This window comes from Xenopus tropicalis, chromosome 2, assembly GCF_000004195.4.
Source record: "Xenopus tropicalis strain Nigerian chromosome 2, UCB_Xtro_10.0, whole genome shotgun sequence".
Classification (NCBI taxonomy): Eukaryota; Metazoa; Chordata; class Amphibia; order Anura; family Pipidae; genus Xenopus; species Xenopus tropicalis.
This window is the reverse complement of record NC_030678.2, coordinates 72933124-72950321: the sequence shown is the minus strand read 5'-3', so window position 1 is coordinate 72950321 and position 17198 is coordinate 72933124. Positions and strand designations below refer to the sequence as shown.

General features: G+C 39.0%; 1 protein-coding gene across 4 annotated transcripts in view; it reads right to left on the bottom strand.

Moving 5' to 3' along the window:
- tmcc2 (transmembrane and coiled-coil domain family 2) overlaps window positions 1-17198 on the bottom strand; it is a 39813-nt gene that overhangs the window by 20879 nt on the left and 1736 nt on the right. For all 4 annotated transcript variants that reach the window (XM_012965585.2, XM_012965582.3, XM_031896129.1 and 1 more), the window contains 1 exon segment: window positions 4808-5395. In XM_012965585.2, coding sequence (XP_012821039.1) covers window positions 4808-5395 — 588 coding nt within the window.

The window sequence follows — 17198 nt, the reverse complement described above, 5'->3', positions numbered from 1 at the left end:
TGAGTTTGCCAATAAGGCAATGCCTGCCTCTTACATACAACCAAAATAACAAGAGAGACACCCTACTATTCTTTAAAGTAATAACTAATGTAGAATCACAATCAGACCCCACAATCAGAAGTTTTAAATCCTTCACCAAGGTTGAGGATTAGTGAAACGAGAAGCTTCTGCTTTATATGCTGAACTGCTATAAGGAATTGTAACACAAGAGGGAGCTATAAATCCACAAAAGATGTAACAGTGACCACAAATAATACTGATCAGTTGTTTCCTTCAAAGTACAACGATACAGTGTAGCATGTCATAAGCTAGAAACAAAGCAAGGAAGGTGGGGAGGAGGAAAGGGGGTGCATTTTTGGTGATGGGTAAAATGGGGTGCATTTTTGGTGATGGGTAAAATGGGGTGCATTTTTTGGTGATGGGATGAACCCATTATCAAAAAATGCACATCTGTTCCAGTTTTCTGCCATATTGGGCAGGGAACTTGAACAAATGTGCATTTGTTGGTGATAGTCAAGTTAGGTAGCCAGTGACATCCTTCAGACTGGTCTACATGTACAGTGGTGTGAAAAACTATTTGCCCCCTTCCTGATTTCTTATTCTTTTGCATGTTTGTCACACTTAAATGTTTCTGCTCATCAAAAACCGTTAACTATTAGTCAAAGATAACATAATTGAACACAAAATGCAGTTTTTAAAGGAAGATTTACGTTATTAAGGGAGAAAAAAAACTCCAAATCTACATGGCCCTGTGTGAAAAAGTGATTGCCCCCCTTGTTAAAAAATAACTTAACTGTGGTTTATCACACCCCCAGTTCAATGTCTGTAGTCACCCCCAGGCCTGATTACTGCCACGCCTGTTTCAATCAAGAAATCACTTAAATAGGAGCTACCTGACACAGAGAAGTAGCCCAAAAGCACCTCAAAAGCTAGACATCATGCCAAGATCCAAAGAAATTCAGGAACAAATGAGAACAAAAGTAATTGAGATCTATCAGTCTGGTAAAGGTTATTAAGCCATTTCTAAAGCTTTGGGACTCCAGCGAACCACAGTGAGAGCCATTATCCACAAATGGCAAAAACATGGAACAGTGGTGAACCTTCCCAGGAGTGGCCGGCCGACCAAAATTACCCCAAGAGCGCAGAGACAACTCATCCGAGAGGCCACAAAAGACCCCAGGACAACATCTAAAGAACTGCAGGCCTCGCTTGCCTCAATTAAGGTCAGTGTTCACGACTCCACCATAAGAAAGAGACTAGGCAAAAACGGCCTGCATGGCAGATTTCCAAGGCGCAAACCACTTTTAAGCAAAAAGAACATTAAGGCTCGTCTCAATTTTGCTAAAAAAACATCTCAATGATTGCCAAGACTTTTGGGAAAATACCTTGTGGACCGACGAGACAAAAGTTGAACTTTTTGGAAGGTGCGTGTCCCGTTACATCTGGCGTAAAAGTAACACAGCATTTCAGAAAAAGAACATCATACCAACAGTAAAATATGGTGGTGGTAGTGTGATGGTCTGGGGTAGTGCTGGGCGGTATGACCAAAAATTCATATCACGGTATTTTTCAAAATTATATCGGTATCACGGTATTTGACGGTATTTTTTTTTCCCCATGCATGATTAGGTGACCACCCCAAACACCCGCCACCCGCACCCCCCCGCCACCCCAAACACCCCCCCATCCGCACGCACCCCCCACCCCACCCCACCCCAAACACCCCACCCCAAACACCCCCCCATCCGCACGCACCCCCCCCACCCCCCCATCCGCACACACCCCCCCCACCCCAAACACCCCCCCATCCGCACACACCCCCCCCACCCCACCCCACCCCAAACACCCCCCCATCCGCACACACCCCCCCCCCACCCCAAACACCCCCCCATCCGCACACCCCCCCCCACCCCACCCCACCCCAAACACCCCCCCATCCCCTTCACATAAGTCGGCCTGGCCGACTGATATCTGGCCTGAAATTGGCCAGATATCGATCGCCCAGGTTAGAAAATCCAGTCGGATCGGGGACCACATCGGCTCGTAGATGCGGTCCCCGAACCGACTGCCCCATTGCCGCGTGCAGAATTCAATATGGTGAAGGAAGGAGCAGCAATCACTATGTGATGATCGATTGATCGAGCCTAGCCTTCCTTCTGTATAGGAAGGAGTCAGGCTAGACTCGATCAATCGATCGTCGCATAGTTGATGCCTGCTCCTTCCTTTGCTGTATCTCCTTAGTTCAATTGAAAGGAACCCACAGGAAGCCAAGTTTTAACAGGTATTTTCTTTTAAAGCATTCAAAATATTAAGAAATTTGCAGGATAGGGCAGTTATTGGTGCAGGGAAGAATAGCTTTTTCACTTAAAAAATTTTAGTGTTACTTTTCCTTTAAGGATGGGGTTGTTTACTTGATTAGTAAGCCAATGTTTAAGTTGAGCATATTTTATCTTATATAAAAAAGATTCATGAAATTCTGGGCAAACAGTTGATAATGGAAGTATTTTTTTATTTTCTATTACCCGGTAGCAAGGTAGGTTTACTCTAAATCTGCCGTTTAAAAATATACCTACCTGCCAATATTTTGGTGTTAAAGGTCTAATCCAAGAAATAATACCTGGAGAAAATCTCAGCATATTATCAACTGCTGTTAAATTCTCTGTACAAATCAAGGGTAAAGAAGAAGGATTTGGTCTATGGGTTGGTTGTAATCACCATAAAGCTTGCTTTGGGCTATTAACTAAGGACTGTTCCAGTTGAATCCATTTTTTATTATTATAAAGATGATCCCATTCTAAACTTCTTCTTAATACAATAGCTGTACTGTAATTTCTAAAGTTAGGGAGGCCCACTCCTCCCCTATGCTAAAAGTTTTGTTTTATCCTGGGCTTCGAATTAGACCAAATAAAATTAATTATTATAGTTTTCAGACCTTTCATAAATTATTGTGGTATAGTTTGAAGCAAGTATAACACCCTGGGTAAAATATTCATTTTTGAACAATTAATTCTGCCGAACCAAGCTATGTATAGGAGTTGCCGTTTTTTTAAATCTTGTGTGATCTGAGTATTTTAATATAATTTAACTGAGTAAGATGGGACAAATTAGTAGGGATGTGTATTCCGAGGTGCTTTATTGCATCTGTTTTCCATTTGAAGGGGAAGTTCCTCTGAAGAGATTGCTGTACCTGTATTGTTAAGAAAATATTTAACGCTTCCGATTTATCAAAATTTATCTTAAAATTGCTAAATGTCCTGTATTCTTGAAATTCTTGCATTAATGAAGGCAGTGATACATGAGGTTCTGAAATAAAAACTAATAAGTCATCTGCATATAAAGCGACATGTATTTTTTCTCTAATTTATGCACCAATTTTTTATTGTTATTTTTGAGATTTAACTTTTTACATTAACACCATTATTGCCCTTGAATGATGCATTTTACCTATTTTACCTACACTGGCACTGGTTTCTGTAATGTTTTCTGCAAACTTTTGGGCCGGGCCCTCTTTACCACTTGTATTTCTATTGGTTGCTTTAGTTGGTTTTCTTGTATGTTTAATGTATACACCCATTTATTGTACAGTCTTGTAGAATATGCTGGTGTGTTATAAACACATGTCAATAATATCAATATTAATAATGTTAATATGTTATTTCTAAATAAAATGGAATAAAACAACATAAAATGGCTGTTTGGAGTTATAATGGGGATGTACAATGTAGCCACAGACAACTTGCTCGGGGGTGCTGCTGCTATGAGACGAGCTATTGCGCCCCCGAAAAGGCTAAGTGCGGAAGGGAGCCAGCGGGCGCCATCAAGTTGCCCGCCTCAGGCGGCTAGGACCCATGAGGCAGTGCTGATCTCACAATTTGCTTCCAGAGAGTTTTTGTTCTTTTCATATACAAAATATTTGGCTTATAAAAGCCAAATATATCCCATAGCTCCAAAAACACAAGAAACATATTTATGCCAGTTCTGGACTACCACATTTTTGTTTACTGTATTCTGGCCACAATTAAGCCACAATGTCATGAATATACATTTTCATGTTCTATTAGCAAATTTTCCACAAACAGAAAAGAAACAAATTTCTCTTATAATCTTAATCCAGTTTTTCTTTGCAGAAGCTGCATTTTTTACAACTGGTGATATCTGCTTCTCCAGGTATTTACTAAATATGCTCCAGAAATATCCTAGGTAAGTACAGCTCTGGGTTTTCTCTACTTGGACTAGGTTTTAATTTTTAAGTGTGAATATATACATATTCTGCCGAATGTAAACAATTCCAGTTATTCAGAAATGAGTCATCTGAGTCTGAATCATGTACATTGCACAGCTCAGGGGTGGGCAACTGGCAATTCTACAGCACTTATTGAAATGAAAATGTAATCTCTCTGCTAAAGGCCAGTAACCTACAAGGTGTACCTAAAGCATACAAATGCCCAATGCCAGGCCAATGCATTCATGTGTCCATGGCAGAGTGGGCTTGTCCCCCCCCCTTGCCTGGTGTGTCAGCATACACACTGCTGCTGTGATGCGCAGCAGTGGGAAGGGGTGACACATGTCGGTGTGGAGGAGTGTGGCGTGGGAGAGAAAACAGGGCAGAGATCCCCAGGAACTATGACTTAGGGCGTTGGCAGGCAGAAGTTGTATATGCCTGGTGCCCCCCACTGTTGCACCCTAGGCACATTCCTCTTCTGCCTACCCCTAGTTCCAGCCTTGTAAATGCCTCAGTTAATGTCACAAGATACCCTGTTTCAAATCTATATTTTGTTTAAGTCAAAATACCAATTCAGCTACTCACCTTTTCTGCTGCTCTGTCCTGGTCCTCATGTGCTTGCCCCCCAGCTCCAATTGTGTCACTGGAAGCCAATAAAGCAGCATCAGTGGTGGATGAAGATCTTGGGCGACCCTGGTGATGGTGAAGCACAGCAGCCAGTCCACCATCTAGTGGCGGAGGACGTCTTGGAAGATGGGGGCTCCCTCCTCGCAATGGCGGATGATGTTGATGGTGAGCAGTGTCACCAGGGCCACTTTTGCTCCGTCGACCACCTCCATGCTGTCCAGACCCTCGTTTGACAGAAGGACGGGAGCGTATTTGCTGCAGGACACGGTTGAAGGCAGTGGGTCTAGCAGGGAGATCATGAAGTGATACTGCATATGATACACGGTGCATCTCAGGAGAACGCTCCTTTTCATCAGCAGAATCGTGATCAGATGAGGAGAGTGGGGCGGCTGTTTGAATCTGGGGTGTTGAAGGACCTGGAGTTGAACACAGGACTGGGGGTTCTGATGCAGCCTGGTGATCACGCTCTCTGGATCTTCTTCGGCTGTGGAAAAGATGTTTCAATCCATGCCCAAACATAGAGCCTTCAGAAAGCTGCTGGATCTTCTGTATTATGAAAAATAGTAACAGGTTAATGCAGTGCTAACTTGCTTCAAATGTATATATTTCACATTGAACTGACGCAGAAATAAATACCATAAGACATTAAACACCCTATCATATCCGTTTGTCTCTTCATTAACCTGCACACAATAAGTACAGGAAACAAGATCACTGTATTTTTCCATGTCATTACTACACAACGTATCTACAAGAAATGAACATATGAAACCATACAACCTCAGAAAGCATAGTACTTTGATTCTTCTGCAATAAAAATGGACAACAGATGTATAACATCCTAATACATTTACATACCCACTACACCATGGTGGCTGTACAAAGTACAGGTACGTAATGGCAACAGAAGTGCCAGCAACCACTTTCATATGCCATAGGAGAGCACTACTACAAAAAGAGCTTTCTTCCTCTGGACTTTCAGAATGCACTTTGTTTAACTTTGCATAGCAAAGCTAAACAGCACTGCATAGATAATTATAAAAATTAACAAAAGAAAGAAAAACAACCAGAGCAATCCTTTTACCCCCAAGTCTTTGTGCTCTGAAATCCTGTTATCTGAGAATTCAGAGTGTTTACCACTGCTGTAAGGCAAAAAGAAGATGTCACATCACTTCCATAAAAAATTCACAACCCTTCTCATCAGCTATCAAGTTTCCAGACGAGTTTCTAGTCTGAGAGAAAGAAAGAAGGAGAGTGTGGAACAGAGAAACAAAGCATGTGTCTGGCCAAAAGTGCGTCAAATAACAAGAGACTCGAGTGTGGGATAAAGTAGCAGAAAAAAAGTATTATAAAAAGGGTATGCAACTGACACTGGGGACTGTTTTTTAATAAATGGCAAAAATGCATATTGGAATTTTTTTATAATTGATTGATCTTCAAACAAAAAGGTAGCTTTGTATCATGCTTGCATAGATCCCTTTAACAGCACAACAAAACTGTGAGACTAAAATCCAAGGTTTATACTGTATGTAACTAACATATTTGATAGCAACCTGATTTTAGAGATACTTTCATGTAGCTTCAATTGGACACAGATTCCATAGTTCTGGGGGATTTGTGTCAGATTGTTCAGACCCACACAGTTCTTGTTGTCAAAATCTATAATAGAAAATACTTGTAGCAAAGGCAGTTCTACTTATGAAAGTATCCAAAATCACTTTGTTATGGTAAGTGGCTTTTTAGGCAAGAAAGCCAATTTTTCCCAAATGTAGCCCACTATATAGGCTTTAAATGCTGCAACTATCCAGTCATCATATTCTTTTTAGACCATTGACCAATTCTCTCACATTGCTGAATGATATCATTCACAGGAATTGTTCTGTGATATTTCTATATAGTGCACTAAAACTCAAGATTATTTTAATGTGGCTTTGTTTTATGTAGGAAACATGCATAATAAATATTAAAACAACTGAAACACATTGTTTGAATAAGTATTTAATGGCCACACTTTAAAATTTTATAGAGTCCCTTTCTTCATAGTTACATAGTTAAGTTGGGTTGCAAAAAGACCAAAGTCCATTAAGTTTATTCCTTCCAAGTGAACCCAGCACACAAATAAACCTATACTGGTCTATCTATACTGGTCTCACATACATAGGGGCACATTCATCAATGTATGACTGAGTCCTAATACAAAAAATTTGTATTTTTTCTAAGTTTTAGAACTGTGTGTATTTTCTGAGATTTTTTCGTTAATTTGCCCGACTTTTTCATACTTTGCGACAATTTCAAAATCGTATTTGCTGCAACGAGTACGAAAGTTTTGGATTCATTCAAGCTTCAGTATCGTGACTTTCCTTGGGCCAGGTTGGAGCTGCCATTGAGTCCTATGGGACGCTTCCAAAATCATGCACTGAAGGTTTAAATTTCAGAAAGTTTTTCCCGCCGTTTACGATCATTCGGATACAAAAATTTTGTGACTATTGGATCGCCATTCGCAACCAATTGTTTCAATATGAAAATTTCGGATCTTAAGTATGAAATTTTCGTATTCAAATGAAAAGAATTTTCGTGACATTTGTGATCATCAAAAATGATCGGATTTCGGGATTTGGATTCGTACATTAGTGAATAGGCCCCATAAACTATATATACCAACATCAATACGAACTGTAGATTTTAGTATCACAATAGCCTTGGATATTATGCTTGTTCAAGAAATCCTTCAAGCCCCTCTTAAATGCATTAACAGAATCTGCCATCACAACACCTAGAAAAACCACCTACGCATTAATAGCTTTATGAATTTAAGGTAGGTATGTACCAGCATTACAAATTGTTAAAGAGTTATTTTAAGGAAGATTGCACTGGTTTTGGTTAGTCAGGTCATGCTTCTAAACTTCTAAAGTTTTCCTTAATGTGCATGCTGAAATGCTGAATGTAGCCTGACCTTACCCTGTATGGCAGTGTGCACTCAGTGGCATTTAAACAGAAAAAATTACCCCGTTCTGATATATGGAAAGGTTTTGTGGTCAAAGAGACCAAGAACATTTTTGGACTTTTTGGTTAAAAAAAATGTGGGGCACAACTCTAACAACAGCCAGTCGTGTAAGTAGCCCTATAAGTGCCTCACACTAGTTGGAGGTTTGCATGAGAAGTGAACAGAAAGCTCAGCAGTGGAGAGAGACCAGAGCACTAAAAAGAAAGGTTCCACAGAATCATGCAACACGCGTAGTCAAACAGGTTTGGGTTAGGGTAGGCAGCAGATGTTTAAGTCAAGGTGAGTAAAATAAGCAGGTAACTGTTTAAGGGTGAAGAAACACTGAGCTACTAGTAGCAGCTACTTGTAGTGGCTACTAAAATAGACAATATTGATCATTTACTGATAATTGTCTCCATGTGTATTTTCTGGTGTTTAGTAGCCATGAAAAAGTAGCTGCTACTACTAGCTCTGTGTCTTCACCCTAAAGGAAAACAATACCCCTGAACCATATAGGTTTCTATTACAAAATATATTGCATAAAACAGCTCATATGTAAAGCCCTTCTTCATCTGAATAAACACTTTTCATATAAATATACTTATTTAGCAGTATGTGCCAATGTGCCATTGGGTACTCTTAAACAGAATATTGCCATGTTAAGTAATAAGGGCTGCCCTCTGGGATTATACAATTTATGCCACACATACATGCTAGGTCATATCTGCCAATTAATGAACAAAATTCTGTATTTTACTCTTGCACGTCTTCCTGTTACAGTTAGAGCTGAATTATTTCTGGTCAAGTGCTCTGGGGGAGCACAGAAACTATCACAAAATGGTGGATTGAGGTAAAAGATGTAAAAGGGCAATATTTACTGATACTTAAATCTTTTGATTAAGTATTCATAATGGGGGTTTAGTTTTTCTTTGACAACAAGATACTTGATAGTATATAGGTTAATGGCATTCTTTCAAAGATGGCATTGATACACAGTAGAATTACACAAATCAAAATGACTATGGTGTAAATGCACAGCAGAATGTGTAATGTATTCCTTTGAATAATTATGCCTTGTCTCCAGATAGGAAATGTCTGATTACACAAATTCCTGTAAGGATCTTTACACAATCAAGAAAATACCAGACTTAAACTTTCAATCATACTTCTGTTTTTTAGTGTATCTTGCAGCATTAAAGTGGCTCAAGAACAAAAAGTGTGCAATATGTCCTAATATCACTCCACTTGACACTGTGCCACTATTTTGACAGTGAAGTCTACAAGCAGCATCTGACTAATTTAAGCAAGTTGGAGCAAAGCAATGCCCTGTTCTTTAAAAATTCATCCTCCCTACACTGAGCCATGGCACTGTTATATGCTCTGCAACCAGTTCACTGCATATTGTAAGGTGCTCTGCCAGGCACGCGCCACGCAAGATGGCGACACCCATGGTTTCCCGTTGACCGAACGCCAGTGCATGCCTACGCATGACATTTTCACGTTATGCTTTGGCGCCAAATTCAAAATAAAAGGTCACTCAGTACCCGGGTTCAATGCCCCATCACAGGTCTTTTTTCTGAAAGCTCCTCAGTGTGCCTAAATTGGTATTTCTGGTTGATCTACTGTTTTTGATTCTCTGCTTTGCTCTAGATCTGCTTTGCTCTAGATCTCAACCTGTGGGTCAGGACCCCTTTGGGGGTCGAATGACCCTTTCACCGGGGTTGCCTAAGACCATCGGAAAACACATATTTCCGATGGTTTTAGGAATAATTTTATAGTTGGGGGTCACCACAACATGAGAACCACTGCTCTAGATAATGCTGATTGCTGCCTGCCATGAATTCTTGCTTGAATATGACCTGAGACTTGGTTAACTCCTTGAATACTGCATATTTGACATCCTGAACCCAGCTTTCTCCTGACCTTAAACCCGGAAAAGGCTGTTTGGGACTTGACACGGAAAAGATGGCACCAAGGGCTCAAAGAAGGTGCATTTTTAACATTTACTACAGGCAGGGTGTAAGTGCAAAACATGAAAGAAATCCATGCTTGGCAACCATAAGACTTTATAGTAGAAGTCATCTTAAAATTTAAACCAGAGAGCAACATTTTTTATAATTCAACTTCAAAAATAAAAACAAGTTGCAGTGAATTTACAGGGTCAAGACTACTGTCAGTGTATATCATCACGTTGTGAAACTTCCTACTACCTTGTAACAAAGCAAGTAAGTTTACTGATTGTTAATTTAAGTATCCTGTTGCAAATAATAATCCTAAATGTTAAATTGTTGCAGTCTTAAAACTATCTTCCCCACTAGAAAACAGACTTGCAGGCTGAGCTTAATTCCCATTTTTGAATATTGAGATTAGATGAATTACTCTGGCAAATATAGCAGACTGCTGACCTGCCTTGCTTCATAAAGAAGCTGCCAGTAGTACTGCTTTTCAGCTTTTCAAAAAAAAAGTTACTGTGGGCTTAATATAGTGAACCTTTTCTCCTCATTAATTCCCAGTATTTGCCAGAACAAGCAATTCACTGTTACTTTAACACCACAGTACGCCACATAAAATCTTGTGTATGTCTAAAGCTGCATAATGACTTTATGCAAATGTGTCACAGCAACAGCAAACTTAATTTCTTAAAACCATTAAATAATACCTTCCCTTCTACTTCGGTTTCCTAGCTCAATCTTTATGTGCAAACTTTACATCTAAACATACAGCAATCTACATGCTGCTAACAGTGCATAAAACAAGACTAATACACCAATAATAATTCACATAATTAGATTTTGGCTGAAAATTTGGCTTAGCCAGCACACAAGATGGGATGCACAACACCAATTAAAACAAAAAAATTATATTTCGACTCCATTAAAACCACAGATTTGGCTTGATATGTTTCATGAGAACACACTTTATCAAATGCTGATCTGAAACGCATTCCATTCCCAATTATACAAAATGTCATATCATTATCATTATGCATTACAGTATACTAATTCCATACATCAGAAGTAATTATTAGGTATTTCCAAACACTGTTGCTCATTTACCTAATTAATAACAAATATTTAATATAATATGTGATACAGTTACATATTTTATACATATTTACTGCTGTAACAACACACTTAATACTCTCTACACAAAACAGCTTAAATCAAATGTCAAACTGAGGCCTAGTGGCTGATGAGTGCATAACGTAAAGATCCACTTTACCTTAGTATGCAGCTGCAAATCTGTGACTGTACTTGTGCAGGTTATGAAAGATTGAACCACAAAATATACAATGCACCTTTAGGCTGCATATTTATGCATACCTACTGCATGCAGCCATTTGTCAAGAGGTCACCAAACAAACATATTTTTCTCCAGATATGCAGCAAGCAACACTTCACAATAAGCTATGCAGTCCATGATCAGAAGGGAAAATCAAACCTGCAAATTTGGCCAATTTTCAGCCAGATATTGGTCAGGGAGGCTTGTCAGGGATCCCCATACAAGCTCAGATAAGCTGTAATTGGTCTGAAGGACTCGAATCAGCAGCTTAAATCTTCCATGTTTGGTCACTTTAAAACTACCCAGACTCTGTAGAAAGCAAATAAATGTTGGACATCTAAATGTCCCTTCAACGAGCAAAAAATATAATATCCACCATGAAACTATATAATACAACTGGTCTAGTGGGATGCTTAGTGCCTTGTAGTACATGCATTCCGATTGTTGCCTCAGTTTCTACATGCTGCATGGTTAATGTATTTGGATACCAGCCTTTCCAAAATCCTATTCCAAAAGTAAAGGTATAAATTATGAAGCTATAAAAACCTATACTCTTATGGGAAGGATTTCCACTATATTTTGGAACATTGTTGGATGGATTTGCTTCCATTCAACCACAAGAGCAATGGGGAAATGGCAGATGGAGCCTTTTGCTGCCCATAAGATTCCTAGCTTGTGGGAGGGTACAATGGTACAATATTTCGTATGGGGCTATGTTGTAATAATGCTGACACTGGGCAATCACAAGTCACAGAATCTTTATACAGGTATTGCATCTCTTTTATTTGCTTCTTTTTTCTCTGTAACAATAAAACAGTTCCAAGTACTTGATGGTAACATAAATCTATATTGGTTACCCGAAACCATGGTAAACCCAAAACCATGGGTTTATTTAATGTTTTTCAGAAGCCAAATTACAGATTATTTAGAAAATCCCAGGTCCCAAGCATTTTGGATAATTAAATCCCATATCAGTTACAAAAAAGAAACACAAGATGACTTTTTCTAAACTAATTATGCCTACCATGAGCATTTTTTTTCCACATAGATTTGCTGTGAAATTCCACATTTTGCCATTGGTGAATTTGTTTACAAAACTGCAGCAAAAATTTGGCCATACAAAAATTCACCAAGTGAGAAAGCGTTGTGTCTAATAATTCATGATCACGTCAAAAAAGTTGAAGTCGCTTCAAAAAAGTCACGCGGAAACCGGATTTTGTGAATTCTTCATCAGTTTCGGATATTTTTGGCAAAGTGAAACTGGTCAGATTCGCCCATCACTGATTCATCAATGATGAATGGACTATAACTATATTGGACTATAAAGGACTATAACTATGAATGGACTGGCAGTTAGGAAACACATAGGAATACATATCTCCAGTGAGTTAAATTATTATACAATGCAGTCCATTGTGCAAGCTAAAAACCTAATTTCAGGGTTGGTTGAGGTTAGTACTACCTCTCTGGCTTTATTTGTGCTGGTCGTTTAACAACTATCAGTAGATATTGTGGGGCTTTGAATGGCTGACACTACTGGGAAAACCTCTGTGTACACTGCAAAGCCAACCTGCCAACTCAGTATACCCCATTATGACAATAACCACTACTGTTTGAGCTTATTAAGGTGTAAGATGCTATAAAACTATTGAAAAGCTTTAAGAACATAGAAATGCACCTAAATTCTGTGCCAGCATATCAATACCTGAGTAGATCTAAGTGTGCTGCCAACCCCGTTAGCGAAGACAGAAGAAGCAGGAAAAAGAGGATCGCTCTGTGGTGCTTGCTGGAAGAATCCCAGCCTGTGGTATCAGACAAGTTAATGCAATCACTTGGGGGGGGGTGCCTAAGCTTTGGCACCCTCTAGTGATTGTGGTAAGTAGCAGATTGTGCTATCTTATTTTGTCTAGTACTTGCACCCACCATATTAACTAGAAAGAAGATTGGAGGGGACTATAAATAACTCAGTTTATCAGAGAAAATGATTTGCCTCTATTGACTGTTAAATTAGCAAATAAACCGATCACTGCAAATCTATAAAATTACCAGAGAAAAACAAGATCATTTTTATGTATAACTCATTGTAAGGCTTTCTATTTTGTAGACTTTGTAGCACTTTTACACCTTACATGTGTTGTTCCATAATTCCTCAATTTAACAAAACAATAGTGAACACACATCAAAAAACTTGTTGTTTGGCATCCATATTTCCAAACAACGCAGCTCTCCATCAGCCCACTTCACAGATTTCACACTATAAAAACAGCCAGCAAAACTTTAGTCTCTATCTGTCGTCTCTATGGAAACAGCTACAAAGCCAGATAAGTTCAGCATACTCTGATGCTTTGCAGAGTACTGTTAGTTACCGAGATTCATGATAGAAAGGTGTGGGAATGGGGTATGATCAGATTTGTGTATACTAAGGGGGTTAGGAGTTGTGTGGCTAATGCATCTATGCATTAATTAAAGAGCTTCATAATGTACCCTGTATTATCTACGTACATTAAAGAAAATGTGAATAAAAAGTAACTACAGAACAAGCAGACCCTGCCACTACTGGGAAGCCCAGAAGGTATAGGTGCTTTGTAAGGCACTGATTGATGCTGAGTACTTTTAAACATCCCTATGAGTGTGTTTTGCCCTTTTCCACAGTTCGTTGCTGAATAGGTATTCGATACTATGGAACTGCCCACTGGAGAGATTGCCAAGCAAGTGATTGTGGGGTCACAGATGGCAGATTGAACCCAGGGGCACTGCTGCTATGGGCTAAGCTGAGAAACTCACCTCAGACGGCAGCACCCGTAAGTTACCAGTGGCGGCAAAAGGCAAGGCTGGTAACTTTGGAAATTCTGTTTTTCTAGTGCAAGGAGTGCAATCGTATTTTCTGCACTAGTGATAAAGGCCTCCTTAGATGGAGCTGGAAAGGTAAGTACAGGGGTCAGAAAGGGGAGGCATCGTGAAAGCCACCTCACGTGGCATTAGGGCTACAAAGGCCCCTGTTAGTACCAGCCTTCTTTGGCACAGTGTGCCGCTCAGTTGTTCTCTGATACTATGGGAATTTACAATCAGCTTGGTCAGATGACTGATGCTTAGCACCCTTAAAAAACCCTTGGTGAATGTTTTGTCTTTTGCCACAATGTCTTGCAAAATAGTTTTATGGTACTATTGAATCAGGGGCATAATTATGAAGGAAGCAATCCGCACGGCTGCTGATAGACCCAGGAGTGCAGACAGTCCAGTAAGACCTTAATTAATGAGCAATTTCAATATATCTTGATAGGACTGATCAGTTCAGTCAGATGGGAAAAAACTGCAGTCTTATTCGTCAGATTGGGACAGGATTTGTGGTAAAATAAGGAAAAGATGGGGTCTCAAGATAAGAGGCCATTGATGTCTTAGTGGATGACAGAATGGTACATAAGAAGTTTCTTTGCATTTGGTCACACGTAAAAGCAAATGGTCAGACTTTCTTCTTAATACATAAAAATACCTTGGGTTCTGGCCTTGCCTGAAAATTTGATGGTAAATCACTAAAACAATTGGAAAATTTTAAAAAAAAACTCTCTGTATTGCAAACATTTTCCAGTGGCGCAATGTCATTATTATCAGATATTCAGGCAGGCCTGTATCCAGCATTGGCTGGTAAATTAGACTACTATGTTTACTAGCAAATAGATGGCATAACCAAGCTCAGCACCCTTAATAAAACATCAAACGGTTTCTCCTTTACAACAATGCCCTGTTTGGAGTCATCTCAGCAATTCTTAGAATCCCTCAAACCTATTTACGCGGTTTGTTGTGTTTGGACATAACATATAAAAAGCTGAAATCAGATTGGTCAGTTAGAATAAGGTGAGGGACCACAGTTAATTGTGTTGCTTTTTAATTAATTTAGAACAAAGCCCTATCAAAAGTCCCATGTGATATGGCACCACAAATTTTACCAACATACTTGCTGCATATAACTTAGCACCCACTGAGCTTTATAAAGCTAGTGCCTTCCTTTTATATGGTCTGTTTTTTTTTAATTATACTAAATTGTGCAAAACTACAAGTTTCATGCAAGGTGTTGCTGCTTTGTTGAGACACTTGTCTAAATAAAAGAACTAGGCAGTGGGTTAGCAAATGAAGTTTAAAGTTGATAAATGCATGGTGCACTTCAGTAGAAATAACATGCTAGTACTGTCTTGGATAGAAAAGTGCAATAACTTGATGGATGAAAATAAACACAGGATTTCTGGTCTCTTTTTTTGTAAACATGATGTTCCAGTGTCTGACTTCCTCTCTCAGAAACATTCCTAATTCCCGAGTCTGTGCAGTTCTCTCCTCTCTCACCTCTCCCCTCTCCCCTTCCCACCAGAATGCTAAGAACTCCCTCCCCCCTCCCTTAGGAATGTGTGATCTCAGCAATAACGGCTAGAGCTGCAGGCAGGAAGCTATTAAAATGGCAGCTGCTATCTTAAGCAAAGGGAGAAAGCTTCTAAAGCTGTTTATTCAGGTATGTTAATGGTTTCTGCAGAATAAATATATTGTTCTAGGTGGCACTAATGTGGCAAATCTATTGGCAGTAAAATGCCAAAATGACTTTCCTTCTCCTTTAAGATCTGAGGAACTAAAATGTCGTTGAAGCAAAAACAAAAAGGTACCACACTCCACAGACTTAAAAATAAATATTTTAATAGGCAAGCAAATATATAATTTTGCAATGTTTTAATGATCTTTCTCAGGGAAAAAACTAAGGAACATCGCACACAAATATGATGCAACAGGGGTGATCTGGAGGAGTTGAGCTTGATGGACTATTGCTATTTTTCCAACCCAAATTATCTACATAACTATGTCTTGTATTTGCCAGGCACAATGCAGCACTGGTGTGGGAGTGCCTTCCCATCTGGCTCTGTGCATATGCAAGTCTGGTGCTGCAGTAGGGAACAGTCAAATCTTATATGAAATAGTTGGTAACAACTGGTTACCCTGTGGTACTGCATGTTCACAATACGTGCATTTAAGAAAAGGGGAGGCAGAAATGTACTGACACCTGGTGATATGCCAGCCATTTTTAATCACTCAGTATGAAAAACATGCAATTACTTGAATCTACATTAGACAAAATCTACAGTGAATTGTGTGCATTGTGTCTATACAAAATATATATTATTTTGTGTGAGTGTGATTTGTTTTGTTTACATAGTTAGAACGCTAACATTCCCTAGCAAGTTGCGTGCACTTTTTGGAAACTAGGCTGCACAGCTGCAAAGACAGAGATGATGATGAGCATTAATTGTGCTATTTCAGTATATAAACAGTATTTATTGTTTAACATGAGTGCTGAACATTATATACTGATACTGGGGTACATTTTTTTCTTAAATGGACAGTAAGAAGTAATGAAAAAAAATGAAAAAAAAACATAGATTGTTCATGAAAAAAACAATAGACGAAAAGCAGGTTTAGCACAAGCCCTGAATTTATGTTGAACAAGGGTTCAACATAAATTCAGGGCTTGTGCTAAACCTGCTTTTCGTCTATTGTTTTTTTCATGAACAATCTATGTTTTTTTTTCATTACTTCTTGAATTAAGCAGGATAAACAATTAAACTGAAGCTACTTCATGTTTGGAAATTGTAGAATATAATGGTATTCTGGCCATTTAAGAAATTTTAGCTCAGTATTTGCATATTACAAACTAATAACATTAGTGGTCCTGTTAGCAGGGCCAATTATAATGCCTGTTTCAGAGGCAGGATAGGCGTTTTAATCCATGCTCTACTGAAAATAAAATAAGATTATTTATTTAACTCAGTGTTAGGCCTCGACTGAATAAAATAAAATTACTGGTGGCCACAAACTAAAAACTTAAGAGTATATAAAAGGCAATTAACTATAGCTGGTAAACAATAATTCAGTAGGAAAAATTAAACAAAATAACCATCCTTGTTTCTGTCCCTTTCTCTTCTCCCTCACCTTCTCTATGCATACTCCCATTTACATATTACGGCAATTAGCACAGAGGGGCAGGACTGTGAACTGGCGTCACAGACTATGTGATGAATTCCCACATTCTAGCAGGCTTGTCCAAAAAAC